This window comes from Emys orbicularis, chromosome 11 (assembly GCF_028017835.1).
Source record: "Emys orbicularis isolate rEmyOrb1 chromosome 11, rEmyOrb1.hap1, whole genome shotgun sequence".
NCBI lineage: Eukaryota > Metazoa > Chordata > Testudines > Emydidae > Emys > Emys orbicularis.
Window position 1 is genome coordinate 538,403 of NC_088693.1, and position 20,824 is coordinate 559,226.

Here is a 20,824-nt window from a genome sequence, read left to right on the forward strand (position 1 = left end):
AGCAGGGTGTAAGGGAGGGGGGGGCGAGCAGGGTGCAGGGGAGAGGGGGCGAGCAGGGTGCGGTGATGGGGTGTGAGCAGGGGGAGGTGAGTGAGTGGGGAGAGGTGAGTGAGCAGGGTGCAGGGGAGGGGGCGAGCGGGATGCAGGGGGAGACGGGCGCGGAGGCCCAGTGGGAGCCCCCCCCCCCTCACCCGCTCTGGCCCCAGTGCCCAGGGTGGTGGAGATCATCTCAGAGCTGCACAACTTGACGGTGCTGGAGGGGGACGACGCCACCTTCAAGTGCCTGGTGTCCCCGGATGACGTGGCCCTGACGTGGCAGCTGAACGGCCAGGCTGTCACCGCCTGCGAGCGGCTGGTGGTGACCAGGAACGGGCTGTGCCACGCCCTGACTGTCCGGCAGTGCCAGCTGGGAGATGCAGGCACCGTGACAGCCCGCGCTGAGGGCCTGGTGAGCACAGCCCGGCTGAGCGTGCAAGGTGAGGGGCCTGGGGCGAGACTGGCCTGGCTGAGTGTGCAAGGGAGGAGCCTGGGGCGGGACTGGCCTGGCTGAGCGTGCAAGGGAGGAGCCTGGGGTGGGGCCAGGGCTGAGCGTGCAATGGAGGGGCCTGGGGCGGGGTGGCCTGGCTAAGTGTGCAAGGGGCCACCTGGCTGAGCATGCAAGGGAGGGGCCTGGGGCAGGGCGGCCTGGCTGAGCATGCAACATGAGGAGCCTGGGGTGGGACCAGCCTGGCTGAGCGTGCAAAGGAGGAGCCTGGAGAAGGGGCCACCTGGCTGAGCGTGCATGTGAAGACCCTGGGGTGGGGCCACCTGGCTGAGCGTGCAAGGGAGGGGTCTGGGGAGGGCGATGTGGCTGAGCGTGCGAGGGGAGGAGCCTGGGGCAGGGCAGCCCATCTGAGTGTGCCGGGGAGGGGCCTGGGGCTGGCCACAGCCCAGCCTAGCTGAGTGTGTCTATTTTAGGGGGAATCTCGTGGAGGGATGCGCGGGGGTCTCCCCTGGGGGTGTCGGGGGAGGATTTTCTCTCTCGGCTGATTTCTCGGGCCGTGGTTCTCGGGGTCTGTCCCTCCTGTTTGGGGGTCTTTCCCAGAGGGAGGTATTTTGTTGGGAGGGGTCTCTCATGGGAGGGGTCTAGGATGGCTTGGGGTGGGTTCCAAGAGGTCTCCTGGGGGTGGCGGGAATGGCAGGGGGGTAGTTCCTGGGGGATCGCCTGGGGGGTTCTAGGATGGCTGGGGTAGTTTGTGGGAGATCTCTGGGGGGTGTCTCACAGGTTCGGGGTGATGGGGTAGTTCCCTGGGGGGTTCTGGGATGGCAGGAAGTAGTTCCTGGGGGTCTCTCACAGGTTCTGGGGTGGGGGTAGTTCCCAAGGGGGTAGTTCCCCAGAGGGTCTTTCATGGGTTCTGGGATCGTTGTGGGAGTTCCCCAGGGGGTCTCTCACAGGGTCTGGCGGCGGTGAGGGTGTGTGTAGGTCCTGGGGGGGTGGTTCCCCAGGGGGTAGTTCCCCAGGGGGTCTCTCACAGGGTCTGGGCTGGTGGTTGGGGGGGGTGTAGTTCCTGGGGGTGGTTCCCCAGGGGGTCTCTCACAGGGTGTGGGCGGCGGTGGGGAGGGTGTCGGTCCTGTTGGGTAGTTCCTGGGGGTGGTTCCCCCGGGGGTCTCTCACAGGTTCTGGGCGGCGGTGGGGGGGGGTGTAGTTCCTGCGGGTGGTTCCCCAGTGGGTCTCTCCCAGGGTCTGGGGGGGTGTAGTTCCTGGGGGTGGTTCCCCAGGGGGTGTCTCACAGGGTCTGGGCGGCGGTGGGGGGGGTGTAGTTCCTGGGGGTGGTTCCCCAGGGGGTCTCTCAGGGTGTGGGCAGCAGTGGGGGGGTGTAGTTCCTGGGGAGTAGTTCCCCAGGGGGTCTCTCACAGGGTGTGGGTGGTGGTGGGGGGGTGTAGTTCCTGGGGGGTAGTTCCCCAGGGGGTCTCTCACAGGGTCTGGGTGGCCGTGGGGGGGGGGTAGTTCCTGGGGGTAGTTCCCCGGGGGGTCTCTCACAGGGTGTGGGCAGTGGTGGGGGCGGTAGTTCCCCAGGGGGTGGTTCCCCAGGGGGTCTCTCACAGGGTGTGGGCGGCGGTGGGGGGGTGTCGGTCCTGTCGGGTAGTTCCTGGGGGTGGTTCCCCAGAGGGTCTCTCACAGGGTCTGGGCTGGCGGGTGTAGTTCCTGGGCGGTGGTTCCCCAGGGGGTGGTTCCCCAGAGGGTCTGGGCAGTGGTGGGGGGTGTAGTTCCTGGGGGGTAGCTCCCCAGGGGGTCTCTCACAGGGTCTGGGCGGTGGCAGGGGGTGTAGTTCCTGGGGGTGGTTCCCCAGGGGGTCTCTCACAGGGTGTGGGCGGTGGTGGGGGGGGTGTAGTTCCTGGGCGGTGGTTCCCCAGGGGGTGGTTCCCCAGAGGGTCTGGGCGGTGGTGGGGGGTGTAGTTCCTGAGGAGTAGTTCCCCAGGGGGTCTCTCACAGGGTCTGGGTGGCGGTGGGGGGGTGTAGTTCCTGGGGGGTAGCTCCCCAGGGGCTCTCTCACAGGGTCTGGGCGGTGGCGGGGGGTGTAGTTCCTGGAGGTGGTTCCCCAGGGGGTCTCTCACAGGGTGTGGGCGGTGGTGGGGGGGTGTAGTTCCTGGGTGGTGGTTCCCCAGGGGGTGGTTCCCCAGAGGGTCTGGGCGGTGGTGGGGGGTGTAGTTCCTGAGGAGTAGTTCCCCAGGGGGTCTCTCACAGGGTCTGGGTGGTGGTGGGGGGTGTAGTTCCTGGGCGGTGGTTCCCCAGGGGGTCTCTCACAGGGTGTGGGCGGCGGTGGGGGGGGGGTGTCGGTCCTGTCGGGTAGTTCCTGGGGGTGGTTCCCCAGAGGGTCTCTCACAGGGTCTGGGGGGGTGTAGTTCCTGGGGGGTAGTTCCCCAGGGGGTCTCTCACAGGGTCTGGGTGGCGGTGGGGGGTGTAGTTCCTGGGCGGTGGTTCCCCAGGGGGTCTCTCACAGGGTCTGGGGGGGTGTAGTTCCTGGGGGGTAGTTCCCCAGGGGGTCTCTCACAGGGTCTGGGTGGCGGTGGGGGGTGTAGTTCCTGGGGGTGGTTCCCCAGGGGGTCTCTCACAGGGTCTGGGGGGGTGTAGTTCCTGGGGGGTAGTTCCCCAGGGGGTCTCTCACAGGGTCTGGGTGGCGGTGGGGGGTGTAGTTCCTGGGGGTGGTTCCCCAGGGGGTCTCTCACAGGTTCTGGGTGGCGGTGCGGGGGGTGTAGTTCCTGGGGGTGGTTCCCCAGGGGGTCTCTCACAGGGTCTGGGGGGGTGTAGTTCCTGGGGGGTAGTTCCCCAGGGGGTCTCTCACAGGGTCTGGGTGGCGGTGGGGGGTGTAGTTCCTGGGCGGTGGTTCCCCAGGGGGTCTCTCACAGGGTGTGGGTGGTGGTGGTGGGGGGTAGTTCCCTAGGGGGTGGCTCCCCAGAGGGTCTGGGTGCGGGGGCTCCCAGGGCTCCCCGTCGGGCCCAGTGGAAGCCCTGCCCTGCGGTGCCTTGCAGAGGCCCAGGTGCTGTTTGTGCGGAAGCTGCAGGATGTGGTGGCCGAGGAGCTGCAGGACGCGCTGCTGGAGGTGGAGCTGAGCTGCGAGGCGGGCGAGGTGCAGTGGCTGAAGCAGGGGGTGCTCGTCCAGCCGGGCAGCAAGTACCAGTTTCAGGAGGCCGGGCGCAGACGGGGCCTGACCATTCGCAGCCTCAGCCCCTCGGACCGCGGCACCTACCGCTGCGAGAGCCTCCACGACCGGACGCAGGCCAAGCTGAGCGTGGCGCGTAGGTGTCCCTGCCCCGGGCTCTGGGGCAGCTCCGCTCCAGCAGAGCCTGGCCAGGCCATGCCAAGGACGGGAGAGGCTGCAGGGACGGGGGGTGTGGGGGTGCGGAGGGGAGGTAATGGTGTGTGGGGGGTGGCCTGGAGAGGGGAGTGTGGGGGGGAGGCTATGGGATGGCCTGAGGTGGACAGGGGATTAAAATGGGGACCAAGCGACTGAGGCTGAATCTCAGGGAAGTTCTCTGGCAGCTGCAGCTGGCTGGGGGTCATCCCTGGGAGGGGCTGTGGGGTCCCATGGCTGGCCCATCCCCTTGGTGTAGACCCATCACTGCCCCCTGGCACCGGTCCAGGAGCAGACCCATCCCCGCCCCCGGGCACCTGTCCGGGAGCAGACCCATCCCCGCCCCATGGCGCCGGTCCGGGAGCAGACCCATCCCCGCCCCCCGGCGCCTGTCCGGGAGCAGACCCATCCCTATCCCCACGGCGCCGGTCCAGGAGCAGACCCATCCCCGCCCCCGGGCACCTGTCCGGGTTCAGACCCATCCCCGCCCCCGGGCACCTGTCCGGGAGCAGACCCATCCCCGCCCCCGGGCACCTGTCCGGGAGCAGACCCATCCCCGCCCCCTGGCGCCGGTCCCGGAGCAGACCCATCCCCACCCCCTGGCACCGCTCTCTCTCCCCTGCAGCCCGAAAGGTGTCTGTGCGGAAGCCACTGTCGGACGTGGAGACCTTTGAGAAGGAGACGGCCACGTTCCAGCTGGAGCTGTCCCATGCTGACGTGCCCGGGGTGTGGACGCGGGACGGCATCCGGGTGAAGCCCAGCCGGACCTGCCGGGTCAGCGCCACAGGCTGCGTGCACAGCCTGACGCTGCTGGGGCTCACGCTGGAGGATTCGGGCACCGTCACCTTCACCTCCGACACCCTGCGTTCCAGCGCCCGCCTGACCGTCAGAGGTGGGGGCTTGGCTGTGGGTCGGGCCACGTGTCACACAGTGTGGGGCCTGCCAGGGAACCACTCTCTGGCGCCACCTGCTCACCCCGTCCTGACGCTCGGCAGAGCCTCAGCCCGACATCGCAGACGCTGCTGCTGCTGCAGCCTGAGCGCTGGGGTCTGCAGCCTCTGCCCCAAGAGCAGATCACAGGCACGGGCCAGCGCTTGCAGCGAAGCAGGGCCCAACCGTGACCTCCCCACTGTGAGCTTCTCCACAGCAGTGCCCAGCCGTGATCTCTCCGCTGTGAGCTTCTCCTCAGCAGTGCCCCACTGGGGAAGCCAGCGCTGTGAGCTTCACAGCAGTGCCCCACTGGGGAAGCCAGCGCTGTGAGCTTCTCCACAGCAGTGCCCAGCCGTGATCTCCCCGCTGTGAGCTTCTCCACAGCAGTGCCCAGCCGTGACCTCCCCGCTGTGAGCTTCTCCACAGCAGTGCCCCACTGGGGAAGCCAGCGCTCTGAGCTTCTCCACAGCAGTGTCCTGTGCCCCTCTGGTCCCACTCCTGAGTGGAGCTCCTTGCCTCTGGTTAACTCTCGGGCCTGTGTCTCCTCTCCTCTCAGAGCCGCCAGTTGCCATGGTGAAGGCCCCCCGGGACGTGGGTGTCCCTGAGACTGGGGCTGCCAGCTTCGAGTGCGAGCTATCCCGCCCCATTGCGGAGGTGAAGTGGTACAAGGTGAGGGCGGCTGTGTGAAACTGTCTGGGCCCCGGGTCCTGGCCTCTCCCGGCCCAGGGCCCCTCTGGGCGGCAGGCAGGCGTTCTGCCTTGGGCCAGGACCAGCTTCAAGCTCAGAGGGAGAGTGACCCATGGGGGGGATGAGCTGCAGGGGGGTGCCCCAGCCATGGGCTCCCCACCTGGCACGCGGTGTCAGCCCCGAGCCCCTCGTCCTGCCCCGTCCCTCCCAGGCTGCCTGCCGGGTGCCTCAGCCGGCGGGCAGCCCAGGGACTGCGTTCCTCTCCGTTCCCTGGCAGGATGGGACGGCGCTCCAAGCGGGGACCAAGTGCCGCATCTACTCAGTGGGCCGGCGGCGCCTGCTGCAGCTCAGCCACTGTAGCCTGGACGACGCAGGGGAGTACACGTGTGACGCAGGGGACTGCCGGGCCTCCGCCACGCTGCGGGTCTACGGTACGACGGGCCGGCCGAGGGGCTCCGGGGGGTTAGAGCGGGGGGGGGGTGTTGAGAGCTGGGGGGTCTCCCAGGGCTGAGAGCTGGGGGGGGGAGGCTGAGAGCTGGGGGTTCTCCCAGGGGTTGGGGGGGCTGAGAGCTGGGGGTTAGAGTGGGGGGGCTGAGAGCTGGGGGTTCTCCTGGGGGTTATAGCGGGGTGGGGGGCTGAGAGCTGGGGGGTCTCCCAGGGGTGAGAGCTGGGGGGGGAGGCTGAGAGCTGGGGGTTCTCCCAGGGGTTGGGGGGGCTGAGAGCTGGGGGTTCTCCTGGGGGTTATAGCGGGGAGGGGTGGTTGAGAGCTGGGGGGTCTCCCAGGGGTGAGAGCTGGGGGGGGGGAGGCTGAGAGCTGGGGGGTCTCCCGGGGTGAGAGCTGTGGGTGGCTCCTGGGCTCTGAGCTGGGGGATGGGGCTTCCCTTAGTCACACCACAGCCCCTGCAGAGCTCTGTGGGGATGGAGACCTCAGGGGTTTCTTCCTGTCCCGCTGGGGCCCACGCTCTGGCCCTGTCCCCCTTGCAGAGCGCCAGGTGCAGATTGTGCAGGAGCTGGCGGACGTGCGTGTGCGTGAGAACGAGAACGCCGTCTTCACCTGCCAGGTCTCGCACGAGGACGTGAAGGGCGAGTGGTTCAGGAGTGGCGAGAAAATCAAAGTCACCAGCACTGTGAAAATTCGGCAAGAGGGTGAGTGCCCCCCTCCCCCCAGCCAGGCTGCTCCCAGGGGCCCTGGTGTCCCTGCTGCTCACTGTCCCGTTCTGCCTGCCTAACCCTAACCCTAACCCTAACCCTAACTCACACCGACACTCACCGCAGGGAGGCTACTGGAGCAGCGTGCTCAGAGCCCCGCGGACACTAGAGGATCGCACAGCTTGGGCAGGCCAAGCTCACAGCACAACCTGGGGCTCCTGGGGGGAGGGATAGCTCAGTGGTTTGAGCATTGGCCTGCTAAACCCAGGGTTGTGAGTTCAATCCTTGAGGGGGCTACTTAGGGATCTGGGGCAGAATCAGTACTTGGTCCTGCTAGTGAAGGCAGGGGGCTGGACTCAATGACCTTTCAAGGTTCCTTCCAGTTCTAGGAGATAGGATATCTCCATTAATTTACTTTTTTATTTATTCCTCCAACCCCCTCCCCAACTCCCTGTGCCCCACCCCATCCCGCAACCTCAGTGACTCCTGCAACACAGCCTAGCCCCTCCTTCCTTCTGGGGCTCTGTGTGTCCCCGTTCCCCTCCTCCCCATGGCAGGTCCCCCTTCTCTCCTGAGGGGGTTCCCCCATGCTCTCCCATCCCAGGGTCTTCCATTCTCTCCTCCTGCCAGGGGCTCTGTGTGACCCCAATTCCCCCCCTCCCCATGGCAGGTCCCCCTTCTCTCCTCCTGCCAAGGGCTCTGTGTGTGTCCCCCATTTCTCCCCCCGCTAGGGGCTCTGTGTGACCCCCCCATTTCTCCCCCACCAGAGGTCCGTATGCATGGCTGTTCCCCCTTCTTTATTTCTTCCCTGTCTGCTGGGGTAAGTCTAACTGGAAGAGACGGTGGGATTATAGCAGGGTAGGTGTGCCCGTGCCAGCTTTCATCTTGCTGGCCTGGGTACCAGCAGCAGTGCAGATGTGGTGGCATGGGCTAGCCACTCGAGTATGTACACTGGGTCCCCGGGGGGCTTGTGCGAGGGTTGCTAGCCCGTGCCACCATGTCTACACTATTGCTGTTACCCGTGCTAGCCAGACTAACGCTGGCAGGGCTCTGCCATCCCATGCCACACTGGCACCTCCCTGGCGGTGTAGACGGACCATATGAGCTGTCACTCTGGGTGGCAAGGGTTTAAACTCCAGGGGAAAGGGGGCAGAGCCGAGCTGGGGGCGTGCTGTGCTGGAAGATGTCAGCGGCTGCCACCAGCCGGTTCGTGAGTCTATACACAGTTACAGACGTGGCTGAAGCTGTGACCCTGCTCGCCAGGTGCCAGGCGCTCTGGGTGTTTGTCACCCAGCTCAGGGGGTTCTGCCCATCCATGCCCAGACCACTCCCCAGCAGGCTGGAATTGGGCTGGTGGCTCTCGGCCATTAGGCAGTGGGTCCTTACAGCCAAAGGCCATGTCTACATGGGAACCAGCCCAGGGCAGCTCTGGCACACCAGCTTTCCATGTGGACGCGCCGGCTCCGCACGCAGGGTGCCACGCCGGATTAACCCAACCCACACCCAGGCTGCGCGTGGGTGTGCACGCGTTAGGGAGCTCGGGCGCTTTAGTGTCACCCCCGCTCGTGTCGCAGGAACGGCGGCCTGGAGACAAGCCTAAGACCTCGCTTTGCTCAGCCCACCAGACACTCTGGGGGCGCTCACCAGGCTGGGTGAACGGGCAGCGCCGCGGCTCACTGGTGCACACACTGGCTCTCTCGCACGTGCATGAATGCACACGCTGGTGCCTAGTTCACGCACACACCCACATTGGTGACTGTGATGTGCACACGCACACACTGGTTCACTGTGACACACACACGCACACATACCTGCCTCTCCCACTGCCTGCTGCCCCAGGCATCTCTCAGCGTGGGGGGCTGCTCTGCGCCGTGTGTCACTCACACCAGCCAGGCTTGGGCTCTTCATTAGCCCTGTATTAGCCCCAGACGTTTTGGCACCAGCCCCAAGGAGATCTCCCTGCTTACTCCTCCCCAGTCTGCCCATCCCAGCCCAGGGCAGGAGGCTGCTCACCCGTAGTCCCCTGCAATGGCTGAGCCACGGTGCACGGCGTCACACCAGCGCCTTCCTCCACAGGCCCCAAGCACTTCCTGCTCATCTGCAACGTGCGCCCGGAGGACGCGGGATGCATCCGGTTCGTTGCCAAGGCAGCTGCCTCCGAAGCCAGCCTGCAGGTGGAGGGTAATGTGTCCCCGTGAAGCCCTGCGGGGGGGTGACTAGGTGGACAGCAGAGGGGGCTGGCTTGGCAGGTGTGCGAGGAAGGGGCCGGAGGCAAGTGGATGGCAGGTGCCAGCTGAGGGCTGGGCGAGCGCTGAGCTGGGGTTTGCTGTGGGCTGGGAGGTCTAGCACTGGGTTTCGGGGGAGAGAGGTGGGGGTGACCCCCAGGCCCCAGCCCCTCGCTTGTCCCCTCCCCTCCCCGCGGGCTCACAGGCGCTCCCCTCGGCAGCACTCCCGATCCGGATCATAAAGCCGCTGCGGGACAAGACGGCGCTGGCGCGGCACAAGGCCACGCTGGAGTGCACCGTGTCGCAGGCACGCGGCCGCGTGCGCTGGTTCCGCGGAGACACCGAGATCTTCGCCAGCGACAAGTATGAGATCTGCAACCTCGACTGCTATCGCACCCTCATCATCCACGGGGTGGGGCCGGAGGACGAGGCCTCCTACACCTGCGACGCCTTTGACGACCGCTCCACCGCCCGCCTGCTGGTGGAGGGTGAGGCGCAGGGCGTGCTGGGGACTGGCCCTGGTGGGGGGGGGGTGGCACCGTTCGTGGGGCTGGGTACCACTGGGCGCTGCGTGGGCCAGGCTGGGCGCAGGCTCCAGGGGCTGCGGGGGCTGCAGAACGTGGCGGTGGTGGCCCCTGCTGAGGCCCGGCTTGAGTGCGAGGTGTCTGCCCCCCTGAACGGGGAGGTGCTGGGGGCTGGCACACTTGTGGGTGGAGAGCGTGGGCCAGGTGCACGGGCTGGCGCTGTGCCGGACCTCACCCAGCACGAGTGGGGTGCTGCAGGTCTCCGTTGGCAGTGCCTGCGCCAAGGCCCAGCTCCCCGGGCGAGGTACGTGTGTCCCAGCCGCATCCGTGGGCCCAGCACCCACCAGGGGTGTGCCTGGCAGCCCGGGCAACCCGTCACCCGACTGGGGGGCCCCGGCCAGGGTCCATCGCTGCCACGGGGCCTCTGACTGCCCGGGGTCCATCACTGCCACGGGGCCCCCTCCCCGCCTGGGGTTCGTCTCTGCCGCGGGGCCCCTCCATGCCTCGCCCGGGGTCAATCACTGTGCTGAGGGCCCCCTCGCCCCCGCCCAGGATCCGTCTCTGCCACGGGGCCCCTCCCCACCCAGCGGGGGTCCGTGGCCCTGCAAAGTCATGGTTGGAGGGGGTCTCTGGATGGGGGTTGGGCTGGAACCTGCCCCTCTGGGGGGGGGTGTCAAGTGTTCCCTGACCTCTCCTTCTCCCCCACAGGGCATTAGGTGCTGGCATCGGACGAGCCCGAACAGATGGGTCCTGGCTGGCCACAGCGGGGACTGCCCATTAACCGCTCCAGTGCCCCACCTTGCTGGGTGACATCCTGCACCCCGCCCCCCAAGCGGGGCGGTGCCCTGGGCAAGCAGGGCTGCCCGGCCCTGGGCAGGGGGTGGTCTGGGGTGACCCCCACTCCCAACGCGGCTGAATCGACCTCGCAGTGGGACTCTACACTTCCCGGTTCCTCAGCAACACAAGGGCAGGCCTCCATTTCCACCCCCACCCCCGCACCTTGCGACAGAGGAGCTGGGGGGGGGGGGAGCATATGAGGGGGTCTGGCAGTGAGTCACCAGCCTGGGGACCAGGGAAAGGCCCCACTTCTCCCCCCCAAGCCCCATAGGGGGAAGGGCAGAAAGGAACTGGGCTGGCAAGTCTCCCAGGGGTGGGGGTGCTGAGCCCCAACAGGACCCGCTGGGCTCTTCCAGCAGCTTCCGCGCACTTGGGTGGGGCAGTGCTGGGGGTGGGGTGGGGGGGCTGGGTCTTGACAGAGAGGAACTGTAGCCAGATGGTGCCCTTGTGTGTGTCCCCTGCCCCCAGCACCCACAGACCCTCCCTCCAGCCTGTCCTGTACAAATCACCTGGCAGTGCGCCTGCCCCTGTGACAAATTAGGAAAGTGCTTCATGTTTTCAGTGAATATTGTGTGTGCCTCAGTTTCCCCATGTGTCACTCGAGTATCTAGGTCGGGGTGGGCAAACTTTTTGGCCCAAGGGCCACAACTGTGTATGGAAATTGTAGGGCGGGCCGTGAACGCTCACAAAATTGGGGGGTTGGGGTGTGTGGGGGGGTGAGGCCGGAAATGAGTTCAGGGTGCGGGACGGGGCTCCAGGCTGGGGCAAGGGGTTGGGGTGCAGGTGTGGGTGCAGGCTCTGGCTGGGGGTGCAGGCTCTGGGATGGGGATGAGGGGTTGAGGGTGCTCCAGGCTGGGACCAAGGGGTTTGGAGGGCAGGAGGGGGAGCAGGGCTGGGGCAGAGGGTTGGAGGCGTGGGAGGGGGTCAGAGGTGCAGGCTCTGGGCAGCGTTTACCTCAAGAGGCACCCGGAAGCAGCGGCATGTCCCTTCTCCAGCTCCTACGCAGAGGCGTGGCCAGGAGGCTCTGCGCGCTGCCCCGTCCGCAGGCGCCGCTCCTGCAGCTCCCATTGGCCAGAGTTCCCGGCCAATGGGAACTACGGGGCTGCGCTTGTGGTGGGGGCAGCGTGCGGAGCCTCCTGGCTGCCCCTACACGTAGGAGCCGGAGGAGAGATTGGCCACTGCTTCCGGGAGCCATGCGGAGCCATGGCACACGTGGAGGGGGCAAGCCCCCGGCCCTGCTCCCTGGCGGGAGCTCGAGGGCCAGAATAAAATGTCTGAAGGGCCAGGTGCGGCCCCCGGGCCGTAGTTTGCCCACCCCGATCTAGGTGGTGGGATAAGGGGTGTGTTTGTTGCAGAGACCCCCTGGGGCAGGTGTGACACTGACTGGCTGCCTGGGCACAGACAATGGCCGACACCCTGTATCCCAGCAACTGACGGCCCGGCCCCTCCCCTGCCAGAGCCCCCGGGGGTGCTGGAGACCAGAGCCCAGGGGCCCTGTTTGCCCGGGAAGGAGACAAAGGCCGCAGGGGGGGGGCAGCCGGGGGTGAGTGGGGCTGGGCTGCTGGAAGCGAGTCAGTCGCCTGGTTTGGGACCTGCGGGGGGGGGGGGGCACTCTGGGCCCTGGATCCCCCCAAGCTGGACTTTGCTGCCGGTCCCTGATTTCTGTGCTCACAAGCTCTGTCCTACGCTGGGCTCCCGACTAAGAACCCGTCTGTGTCCCACGCTGGCTGGGAGTCACGGCTGGCTGCGGAGTGGGGGGCAGGGCCCTTAGGAGGGGTGGGAGGCTCCCCAGGGGTCGGGGGACTCGCTGCTGGGAGCTCCCGGGGTGAGCAGGGGGCCGAACGTTTCGAGGTTGGACCCAGGAGGGGCTGAAGCCGGGCAGGCTCCTTGCCCTGGTGAGGGGCCCTGAGGGGAGACGCTGCCCCCGAGTCCTGGCTGGCTTCACTCAGCGCGGGGCCCGAGCCCCAGCCCGCGATTCCGGGACAACCCCATATGCCGCCAAATCACCTGGCAGTGCCCAGCTTCCCCATGTCCCCAAAGCACCTAGCACTACCCCTGCCCCGTATGCCCCCAAATCACCTGGCAGCTTCCCCTCCCCTCAATCACGGCCATGCCCCCGTAGTGAGAGCTGGAGGGATGAGGGGCACATGGCGACGGGGCCTTTCCCTGGTCCCGAGGCTGGTGACTCTGCCAGGCCCCCTGTGGCAGGTCCCCAATCCATGCCCCCCTCGCTGCCCCCCTGCTACCAGCACGTGGGGGTCATCGGGGAACCTTGTCCCATCCAGTGCTGCAGAGACTGACAGCACCCTGGGCCAATCCTAGCTCTGCTGAGGGCAGGGCTCTGAGGCACCCCATGGGGTGAGGTGGGATCCACCAGCTGCAGCCCCTCTGCGCTCAGAGCTGGTCATTCGCAACTGGGGGAAGCTGCCCCATGGCTCACAGGGACCCGCCCAGGCTCGGGTGCAAAGGGGGGGCAATGGCCCTGTGCCCCCCCCATGCCCACGCCATGCCCCAGGTACGCCCAGCGCCGTGCACAGCCCCACAAGCAGACAGAGGCGCGGCTCCAAAAGGCTCTTTACTGCGTGGCTGTGGCCCGGCAGCGTTTGGCACATTTACAAAACGACTGAAAAGGGGGAAGAAACCAGGGTTCAGGGTCCAGGGCATCAGGGGCAAGGGAAACATGCAGCGTCCCATGGCTAGATGGGGAGGGGGCCGGCCATGCTGCGGCTCAGTGCGCAGGTACGACCCCGCCCCAAGGAAAGGGGGGCAGGAGTTCCCTGGTCCCAGTCCATTTGCTGGGGCCCCTCTGCTGGTGGGGCTGGGGGGGGGCGGGAGCAGCTGCGGTTCCTGTCCGCCGGCTGGGCTCCCTGGTGGGCGTTGGAGGGCAGGCCCAGTGACGGCTGGGGCAGCGATGGCGGGAGGCGTGTGCTGGGGGAGCCCCTAGCAAAACGCCCAGCAAAGGGCTCTGTCCAGACCCAGCAGCCTCCTGGGGGCCCCGCTGCAGTCCCGGGGGAGGGCCGGGTCCATCCCAGGTTTGATGGCCCCGTTTAGTCAGTAATAAATTAATACAACTCACAGCAACACGAACAGCCCATGGGCTGGGGCAGGGAGTCCTGCCACAGCAGCTGGATGGAGGGGACGCTTCTTTGTGCCCCCGCAGCTGCAAAATGCAGCCCCAAGCGTCCCAGCGCACCAGCCTCAGCTCTGCAATCCCCCAGCCCAGCCCAGTCGGGCCCCTCCCTCCCCATCCCCATTAGAAATCCAGTCACCCGCAAACAGCGCCAGGACGTGTCCCGATTCGGTCCCAGAGGTGAAAGGCCCCATATCCCTGAGCAAGCCAGTCCCCCAGCCCTGGAGGGGAAAGGCCTCGGCTTCCATTCCTGAGCCCCCCAGCCAGCCTGTCCCATCCTGACCAGGGTCAGTGGCAGGGCCCCCGAGGGGGAAAGGCCCCATGGTCTGTTCCCCGCCTCACGCCAGCCAGGTGCCTCTTGTTCTCTGCCAGCAGAATGGACAGCGAGATGCAGGTGGCAGGGGCGGTGCTGGGTGCCCAGTCTGGCCCCAGGGCCAGCTGCCATGAGGCCGAAGGGCAGACCTGCCCCCTGGAGAAGGGCCACATACACAGCCGGAAATGCCCCAGCCCCGGGCAGACCTGGCAGCTGCTGGCCCTGGGGCATGAGAGGCCCAGTCCCGGGGACGAGATGATCCCTCACGTGCACTGGGGAGCAGAGCTGCTGCGCTCACACTGCCCCTCCGGGCGGGCGGTGCCCGCAGCCCCCAGCCCAGTGCCTGGCAGGCGAGCGCATGGTGAGGGCATGGGACAGCACCTACCCTGGCCCGTTCTCCGAGGGAACGGCCTCTCCTGGAGCTGCTCTGCCCCAGGGCCTTTAGGGGGCAGCTCCCAGGGAGCTGGGGTGTGTACAGGCTGGGGGTGGGGAACAGGCACCATGGAGCTACGCTGGGGGGGGGCAGAGAATGGGGGGAACAGGCACCATGGAGCTACCCTGGGGGGGGAACTGGGGGGAACAGGCATCATGGAGCTATGCTGGGGGGGCAGAGAATGGGGGGAACAGGCTCTCAGGAAGCTGCTCACAGAGCTGCTTGGGGGTGAGTGGGGGGCTAAGGGCAGGCACGGAGGGAGCTGCTCCTGGGGGCCTCTGGGAGAAAGCTGGGTAGTACCAGGTGCTCTGGGGCCCCTTTGGCACATGGGGCCATGGCTCATCAGCCCCTGCCATGGGCTGTGCCCCCTCGGGGAGTGGGGGTGGGGCGCTCACCCTGCTCCAGGAGTCCACGTGTCCCATGCTGCCATGCAGTGTCTGTGCCAGCGAGCGGGATTAACCCTCTCCCTGCATTGCTCGCCGGCTAGCGATCACTGGGCAGAGCCCTGCGCATACCCCGTCACACAGCCCCAGGGATGGCCTCCCTGCCCCAAACGGGCCACAACCCTCCCCTCAAACACCCCCTGGCATCTGACTCCTGCTGGCCTGGTTGTCTGGAGGGCTGGTCTGTCCTGGCCCTGGCGGGGCCCTGGTATGTCAGTCCGTCCTGGCCCTGGTGTGTCGGTCCGTGCTGGCCTGGCGGGGCCCTGGTGTGTCGGTCCGTGCTGGCCTGGCGGGGCCCTGGTGTGTCGGTCCGTGCTGGCCTGGCGGGGCCCTGTTGCTGGTGTCACGAGGGGTCGGGGGGTCTGGGCTATACCCGAAGAGCTGGGCCAGAGCCCATGGTCAAGGGCACTGTAGAGCCACAGTCATAGTCCAGGTCGACCACGGCGTGCGTGCTTGTGATGAGGCTGCTCAGCGACGTCCCCGTCTGCCGCTCCCGGAAACTCTGGATGTAGCTCTGGATGAGAGAGGAGGGAAATGAGCATCATGTCCCCGGCCCTCCCGCTGCCACCCCAGTCCCTCTCCCCTCCCCCAGCTCTGGGTCTCTGCTGGCCGGTCTGGGGGAAGGACCTGCCAGGCTGTTGCAGTACAGCCCTTCCCCAGCAGGTGGGGCCGCTGCCACACACCCCAGCCCACCCGCGGGGAGGGGAAGTAAATTCCCTAGTTCAGGTTGCTGCAGCCAGGCGGTTCTCCCCTGACCCCTGCTCGGTGGGTCCCTCTGCAGCCTGGGGCAGCGTGTGGGAAAAGGCCAGGGGGCACTCGCCCCCCGGGGGTGGGACCACAGGGGGAGTCTAGGCAGCAGAGCACAGGATGGGGGCAGCAAGGTGGGCAGCAAACTGCAAGTGACCTTGACAGGCAGGAAATGAGGGGAGTGGCTGGAGCCATGGATTTCACTGATCCTTGAGGCCTTTTTCTGGGCAGCTGCTCCCTGCCCTGGTGCCAGCCGGCCCTGATGAGGGCAGCAGGCTGGAGGCCAGGGCCAGCCCCTGGCCACGCCCAGCATGCAGGCGGGCAGGGGTGGGGGATGTGGGGGGAGGAGGGAAGGGTGCTGGGATGGGGGCGCTGTGTCAGGAGCAGAGAGGAGGGTTTGGGGATCAAGGGGGGTCACTCCCTGCTGGTGCTCAGCCAGGGAGGCGTTGCCAGCTCCACCAGCTGGGTGCCCGCTCACTGGGCTCGGCGCTGGGGCTAGTCTGCGGCCCAGCCCTTCCCCTCGGGCTGCTCCCAGCCTCCCCTGGAGCCTCAGATTCAGCCACGGCCCCTTGCCACTCCCTGCCCCCAGCAGGTACCAGCCCCCTCTCCCATGAACCTGGCATTGGGCCTGCTCCAAACTCTGCCACCCACCAGCACCTGACCTCAGCCAGGGTCTTGCCCGCCCACGCTGCAGGAAGTGCCCCAGTCCCGGGTCACTCCCGGGGGTCGGCACAGCCCTGCTACGGGAGGCTCCCTTAGGTGGCAGGCACTGGGGCTGCTTGGGGGTGTCTGATGCCTTCACACTGGGGTGCAGGACTTGGCATCCCCCCATCAGCTGTAGCTGAGGACGGAGGATGGGAAAGCTCTCCCCACCCCCACCCCCGGAAGTAGGGCAGGTTCAGGCGCTGGTCTCTGTCCAGAAGCCCTGGCGCTGGCGGGGGAAGGCAAAGGGGCCCCCGGCCGGGGCTGATGCCCGTGGGGAGTTGCAGGGCAAGGAGGCCACGGGCTGGCTCCGTCCCTCCCCCTAGTTTATTGTGTTTCACTCTGCGGTGAAGGTTTCTGGCAGAACGAGGCAACGCTGCGAATGTGCACGGCAGAGCCCACCTGGGGTGCCAGGTAAGAAGCCCACCCGTTCCCAGAGCGCTGGGCTCCTGCCTCCCCCCAGCCCACGCACAGCCCCAGCGCCTGGGGAGGGCTCTGCCCGGGACACGGCACTCACAGGGGAGAGCACGTCCCCGTCAAAGCGGCGCACGGGGGTTGGCTTGCGTCGGTAGCTGGGCTCGGGCAGGTGGGCCTTGTGTGGGTGGGGAAGGGGATGGGGGGGCCTCCGCTTCTTCTTCTTCTCCTTCCGCTCCTCCCGCTGCTTGATCCTCATCAGCTGCACCCGGCGCTGCTGCCGGCTGATAACCACTGAGGGGCGAGAGGGGGAGTGAGGGGTCGGTTCTGCACCCCCCCGGCACCCAGGCCCTGCAACCCGCCCCGACACCCGGACCCTGCAACCCCCCCATGGCACCCAGACCCTGCAACACCCTCCCCCGGCACCCGGACCCTGCAACCCCCCTGGCACCTGGACCCCGCAACCCCCCCCCATGGTACCCAGACCCTGCAACCCCCCTGGCACCCGGATCCTGCAACACCCCCCCGGCACCCGGACCCTGCAACACCCCCTGGCATCCAGACCCTGCAACCCCCCCACGATACCCAGACCCTGCAACCCCTCCCCCCAGCAACCAGAGCCTGCAAACCCCCCCCCCCAGCACCTGGACCCTGCAACACCTCCTGGCACCCAGACCCTGCAACACCCCCCGCATGGTACCCAGACCCTGCAACACCCCTCCACACACACGGCACCTGGACCCTGCAACACCCCCCCCCATGGTACCCAGATCCTGCAACACCCCTGACACCTGGACCCCGCAACACCCCCCCCACACACACACGGTACCCAGACCTTGCAACCCCGTGCCCCCCCTTGGCATCCAGACTTGCAACCCGCCCCCGGCACCCAGATTCTGCAACCCCATGCCCCCCCCGGCACCCGGACCCTGCAACGCCACCCCCGGCACCCGAATCCTATAACCCCCCCGGCACCTGGACCCTGCAACCCCCCCGGCACCCAGACCCTGCAACCCCCCGCCCCCAGCACCTGAATCCTATAACCGCCCCCCCCCACACACACACAGTACCCGGACCCTGCAACCCCCCGCCCCCAGCAACCAGAGCCTGCAATCCCACACCACGGTACCCGGACCCTGCAACCCCCCCATGTCATCCCTCCAATCACTGAGAGCCTGTGACTCCCTCTCCACAACACCCCCCCAATCACTCAGAGCCTGCGAACGGCCCACACCACCCATCACCTCTGATCCCACATTCCCCGTGTCCCTCGCCCGCCCGTCCCGCCTTACCTTCGGTGTGGGAGTACCCCTCGGCCGTGACTTTCCACTGCACCAGCACGCCCAGCATGGCGAGGACAGGCCAGACGCCCAGGATGACCCAGCTGTACCAGCACATGGGCCGCGCGGGCGCCACCTTGACGCGCTCGTAGACGTACTGCACCAGCAGCAGCAGCTCGATGAAGTAGTCGACGGTGACGGTCATGATGGCGCTGCCGAAGACGGCCGTGGAGAGGGTGGTGAAGAACTTCTGCCACTGCAGGGTGAGCACGGCGCCGAGCATGCCCACGCCCAGCAGCAGCCCGATGGGGATCCACACTGTGGGCGGGTGGTAGAACTGCTCCATGGCCACCAGCGTGGCCAGCGCCAGCAGCAACCCCAGCAGCAGCCCCACCATGAAGAGCCCGACGCTGCGCACCAGCATGGTGACCAGCCCGCACAAGACACCGATGCCCAGCCCAATGCCCACCGAGGCCTCCACGCTCAGCTGCGTGTCCAGCACCCGCTCCTTGTAGCACAGCATGAAGATGATGATGGAGCCAAACATCAGCCCGGTCAGGAACATGACGGCCTTGAAGCAGCGGTAGCCTAGGGAGAGCAGGCTTGGTCATTGCCGGAGGCTCTGTCCAGCCAGAGGGGACGCAGGGTTGGCAGGAGGCCTCCCTGGCACACCCTCAGCTCCCCTCTGCGCCGCCCGAGGGCGGGGGGCTCCTGCTGGGGGGTGCGGTGCCAGGGTTCGCCGCAGGCGGCCTCAGCGCAGGCACGGATGTGCTAGGCCAGGGATACCGACTGCGGCTCGGTGATGGCCTGGCTGACCGAGCCGGTGCTTTCAGTATGTGATAAAATGACACCACGTGCGCTGCCATTTTGCGGGGAGAATTACGTCGCGTCCATGGCAGAACGAATTCCCCCTCCCAGGCGCTCATGGGCAATGCCCATCGCTGTGTCGCCCGAACCTGAGCTCTGAGTGTTGGAGTCATTGTCAGACTGGAGCCGCAGCTGGGAGCTGCTGCCCTGGCCCTGCCGCCCGCCCCAGTCTCCTCTCCCCCAACCCGGCCTCAGCCCCATCCGCTAGCTCTCCCTGGTTGTGGGGAGGAACATGGGCTGGGAGCCAGGGGCCCCGCGCACAGAGAAGTGGGCTCAAGTGGGCCAGAGCTGCAAGGCTGGGCGCCAGGACTTCTCACTTCTGCCACTGACTCGCTGTGAGCTGGAGGGAGGCCAGGCCCCACCCCTGCGCCTCAGTGTCCCCACATGTACGGGGGAGAGCAGGGAAGCAAAGCATGCTGGTTATTGCTGCGGCTCTCTGGCTGCCCTCCCATCACCCTCACTCCCCAAGCCCCCATCTCTTGCCCCACTCCCCCCACTCCCTGCCCCGCTGCACAGCCGAGGCGGCCAGCCCGGCCCTGCCGGACTCACCGAAGAAGCAGTAGATGATCCCAAAGAGGCAGCACATGGCGCACACGACAGAGGGCACCACCTGGTACTGGCGCTCAATCTCCTGCTCGCAGCTGTGCACCCACTCCTGCCCAGTGTCGTGCGGCAGCAGCTTGAAGCGCAGCGTCTGCACAGTTGAAGTCATGGCTCTTGGCGATCCCGGCGGGGGCGTCAGACGCCCCACGCCCTCCCCACGCCCCACAGGCCGCGCTGCATCCAGGAGCCTCCTCCAGCTGGCGAGAGGACAGAACAGGGGAAGGGGATGGGATAAGAGCTGGCCTGCCCCGAGCACCCAGCGCAGCCCAGTACCTGCCGGCCCCAGGCAGCACCCACCTCCACAGCAAGAACTGCAGGCTGGGTGTCCACCCCAGAGCCACCCTGATCCCTGCAGCACTGCAGTGGGGGGGGCTCGCCCCCCCCCCCCCCCATGCCTGGTGTCCTCCCAGGTCATGGGACAGAGCGGGACCCTGTGCTGGCACCAGGGGAGCTAGGCTGGAATAGGAGGCAGCCCTGGAGTGGCTGTGGGGAGGAAGGCTCAGGGACAAGTGGGCTCTGGCAGGAGTGGGGGAGGCCATGGGAAGGGGGCTTGGGATGGGAACCCAGGGGGAGCTTCCTGACGGGGGCCCAGCCCAGGGTTTCCAGCAAAGGTGCGAGGGACCCCCCTGCATCCAGGCAGGTAGAAGAGGGGCCCTGGAAGGGAGACTGACGGGATGGCTCAGCCTCACTATAGTGCGTGTAAAAGGCTAGTTAGCAAGACAGAGCCATTTGCCCTGCGTCGGGGGGGGGGGGGGGGAAGGGGAGCAGGGAGGGTCACGGAGCAACTCCCCTGGTGTCTCAGGGGGGCGGGGGAGGGCTGGGGCTGGCCACGGAGCGGCTCACCTGGTGTCTGTAGGGGGACTGGGCCGGGGATGGCCACGGAGCGGCTCCCCTGGTGTCTGGTGGGGGACTGGGGCCGGGGCTGGCCACGGAGCGGCTCCCCCGGTGTCTGGGGGGGACTGGGGCTGGAGAGGCGATGGAGGGTGACGGGGGCTCGGGAAAGTCAATAAAGGACTGTTTTGTTTTGGTCCTATTGCCTCCCCCACAAGTGAAGGGTTGTTAGTTTGGCTCAAGGGCCAAACTACTCTGAGAGGAGGGAAACTGAGGCTATAATTGCCCCACTACCAGAGCAAGATGTAAACCAGAAGGGAAACTGAGGCAGCAATGCTGGAAAGGTAAGAACTGTTACAGGTGCCAACCCCCTCAAGAACCAACCCAAGGCCTTGGCACTAACCTAGAGAGATCCCAAGCCTGAACCAACTACGCTGCCCTGCACAGAGAGAACCCGACCCTAACGGACAGGACTCACTGCGCCTGGCGGCACTGATCCAAGAGAACGCAGCCACAGGGCGCTGAGGGAGCCCACTCCATCAGCACCGCCCCACAGGGCTCCAGGCCAGACGGGACCCTCAAAGCGCTAGTCTGACTCCTGCATAGCCCCGGCCGCCCCGCACTGAACTTGTGTTCAGCCAAAGCGTCCCCCAGAAAGGCCCCGGCTGGATGGGAACCCTTCAAGCAAAGGGGAATCCACCACTTCCCCTGGGAGCTCGTTCCACGGGTGAAGCACCTGCACTGTTAAACATCGGGGCCTTATTTCTAATTGGGATTTGTGCAGCTGCAGCGTCCAGCTGCGGACTCTGGTTCCGGACGTCTCTGCTGCAGCTGAGCCAGCCGGCCGGAGGTGAGGGGTGCCGGGCCGTGGCTGAG

The 20,824-nt window shown here is 67.0% G+C and overlaps 2 protein-coding genes across 2 annotated transcripts in view; one reads left to right on the forward strand and one right to left on the reverse strand.

Moving 5' to 3' along the window:
* OBSL1 (obscurin like cytoskeletal adaptor 1) overlaps nt 1-10,129 on the forward strand; it is a 60,663-nt gene extending 50,534 nt beyond the window's left edge. The window contains exons 18-26 of the mRNA XM_065413654.1: nt 207-476; nt 3,511-3,777; nt 4,459-4,725; nt 5,320-5,432; nt 5,728-5,881; nt 6,435-6,596; nt 8,676-8,780; nt 9,046-9,652; nt 10,057-10,129. Coding sequence (XP_065269726.1) covers nt 207-476; nt 3,511-3,777; nt 4,459-4,725; nt 5,320-5,432; nt 5,728-5,881; nt 6,435-6,596; nt 8,676-8,780; nt 9,046-9,652; nt 10,057-10,129 — 2,018 coding nt within the window. The remainder of the gene's footprint in view (nt 1-206; nt 477-3,510; nt 3,778-4,458; nt 4,726-5,319; nt 5,433-5,727; nt 5,882-6,434; nt 6,597-8,675; nt 8,781-9,045; nt 9,653-10,056) is intronic.
* Nucleotides 10,130-14,871: 4,742 nt separating this feature from the next.
* TMEM198 (transmembrane protein 198) lies at nt 14,872-19,532 on the reverse strand. Its single transcript, XM_065413777.1, has 4 exons — nt 19,064-19,532; nt 17,660-18,235; nt 16,471-16,661; nt 14,872-15,018 (listed from the first exon to the last, which is right to left on the reverse strand). Exons 1-4 carry the CDS (start codon nt 19,530-19,532, stop codon nt 14,872-14,874), a joined length of 1,383 nt encoding a protein of 460 aa, XP_065269849.1.
* Nucleotides 19,533-20,824: the final 1,292 nt, after the last annotated feature.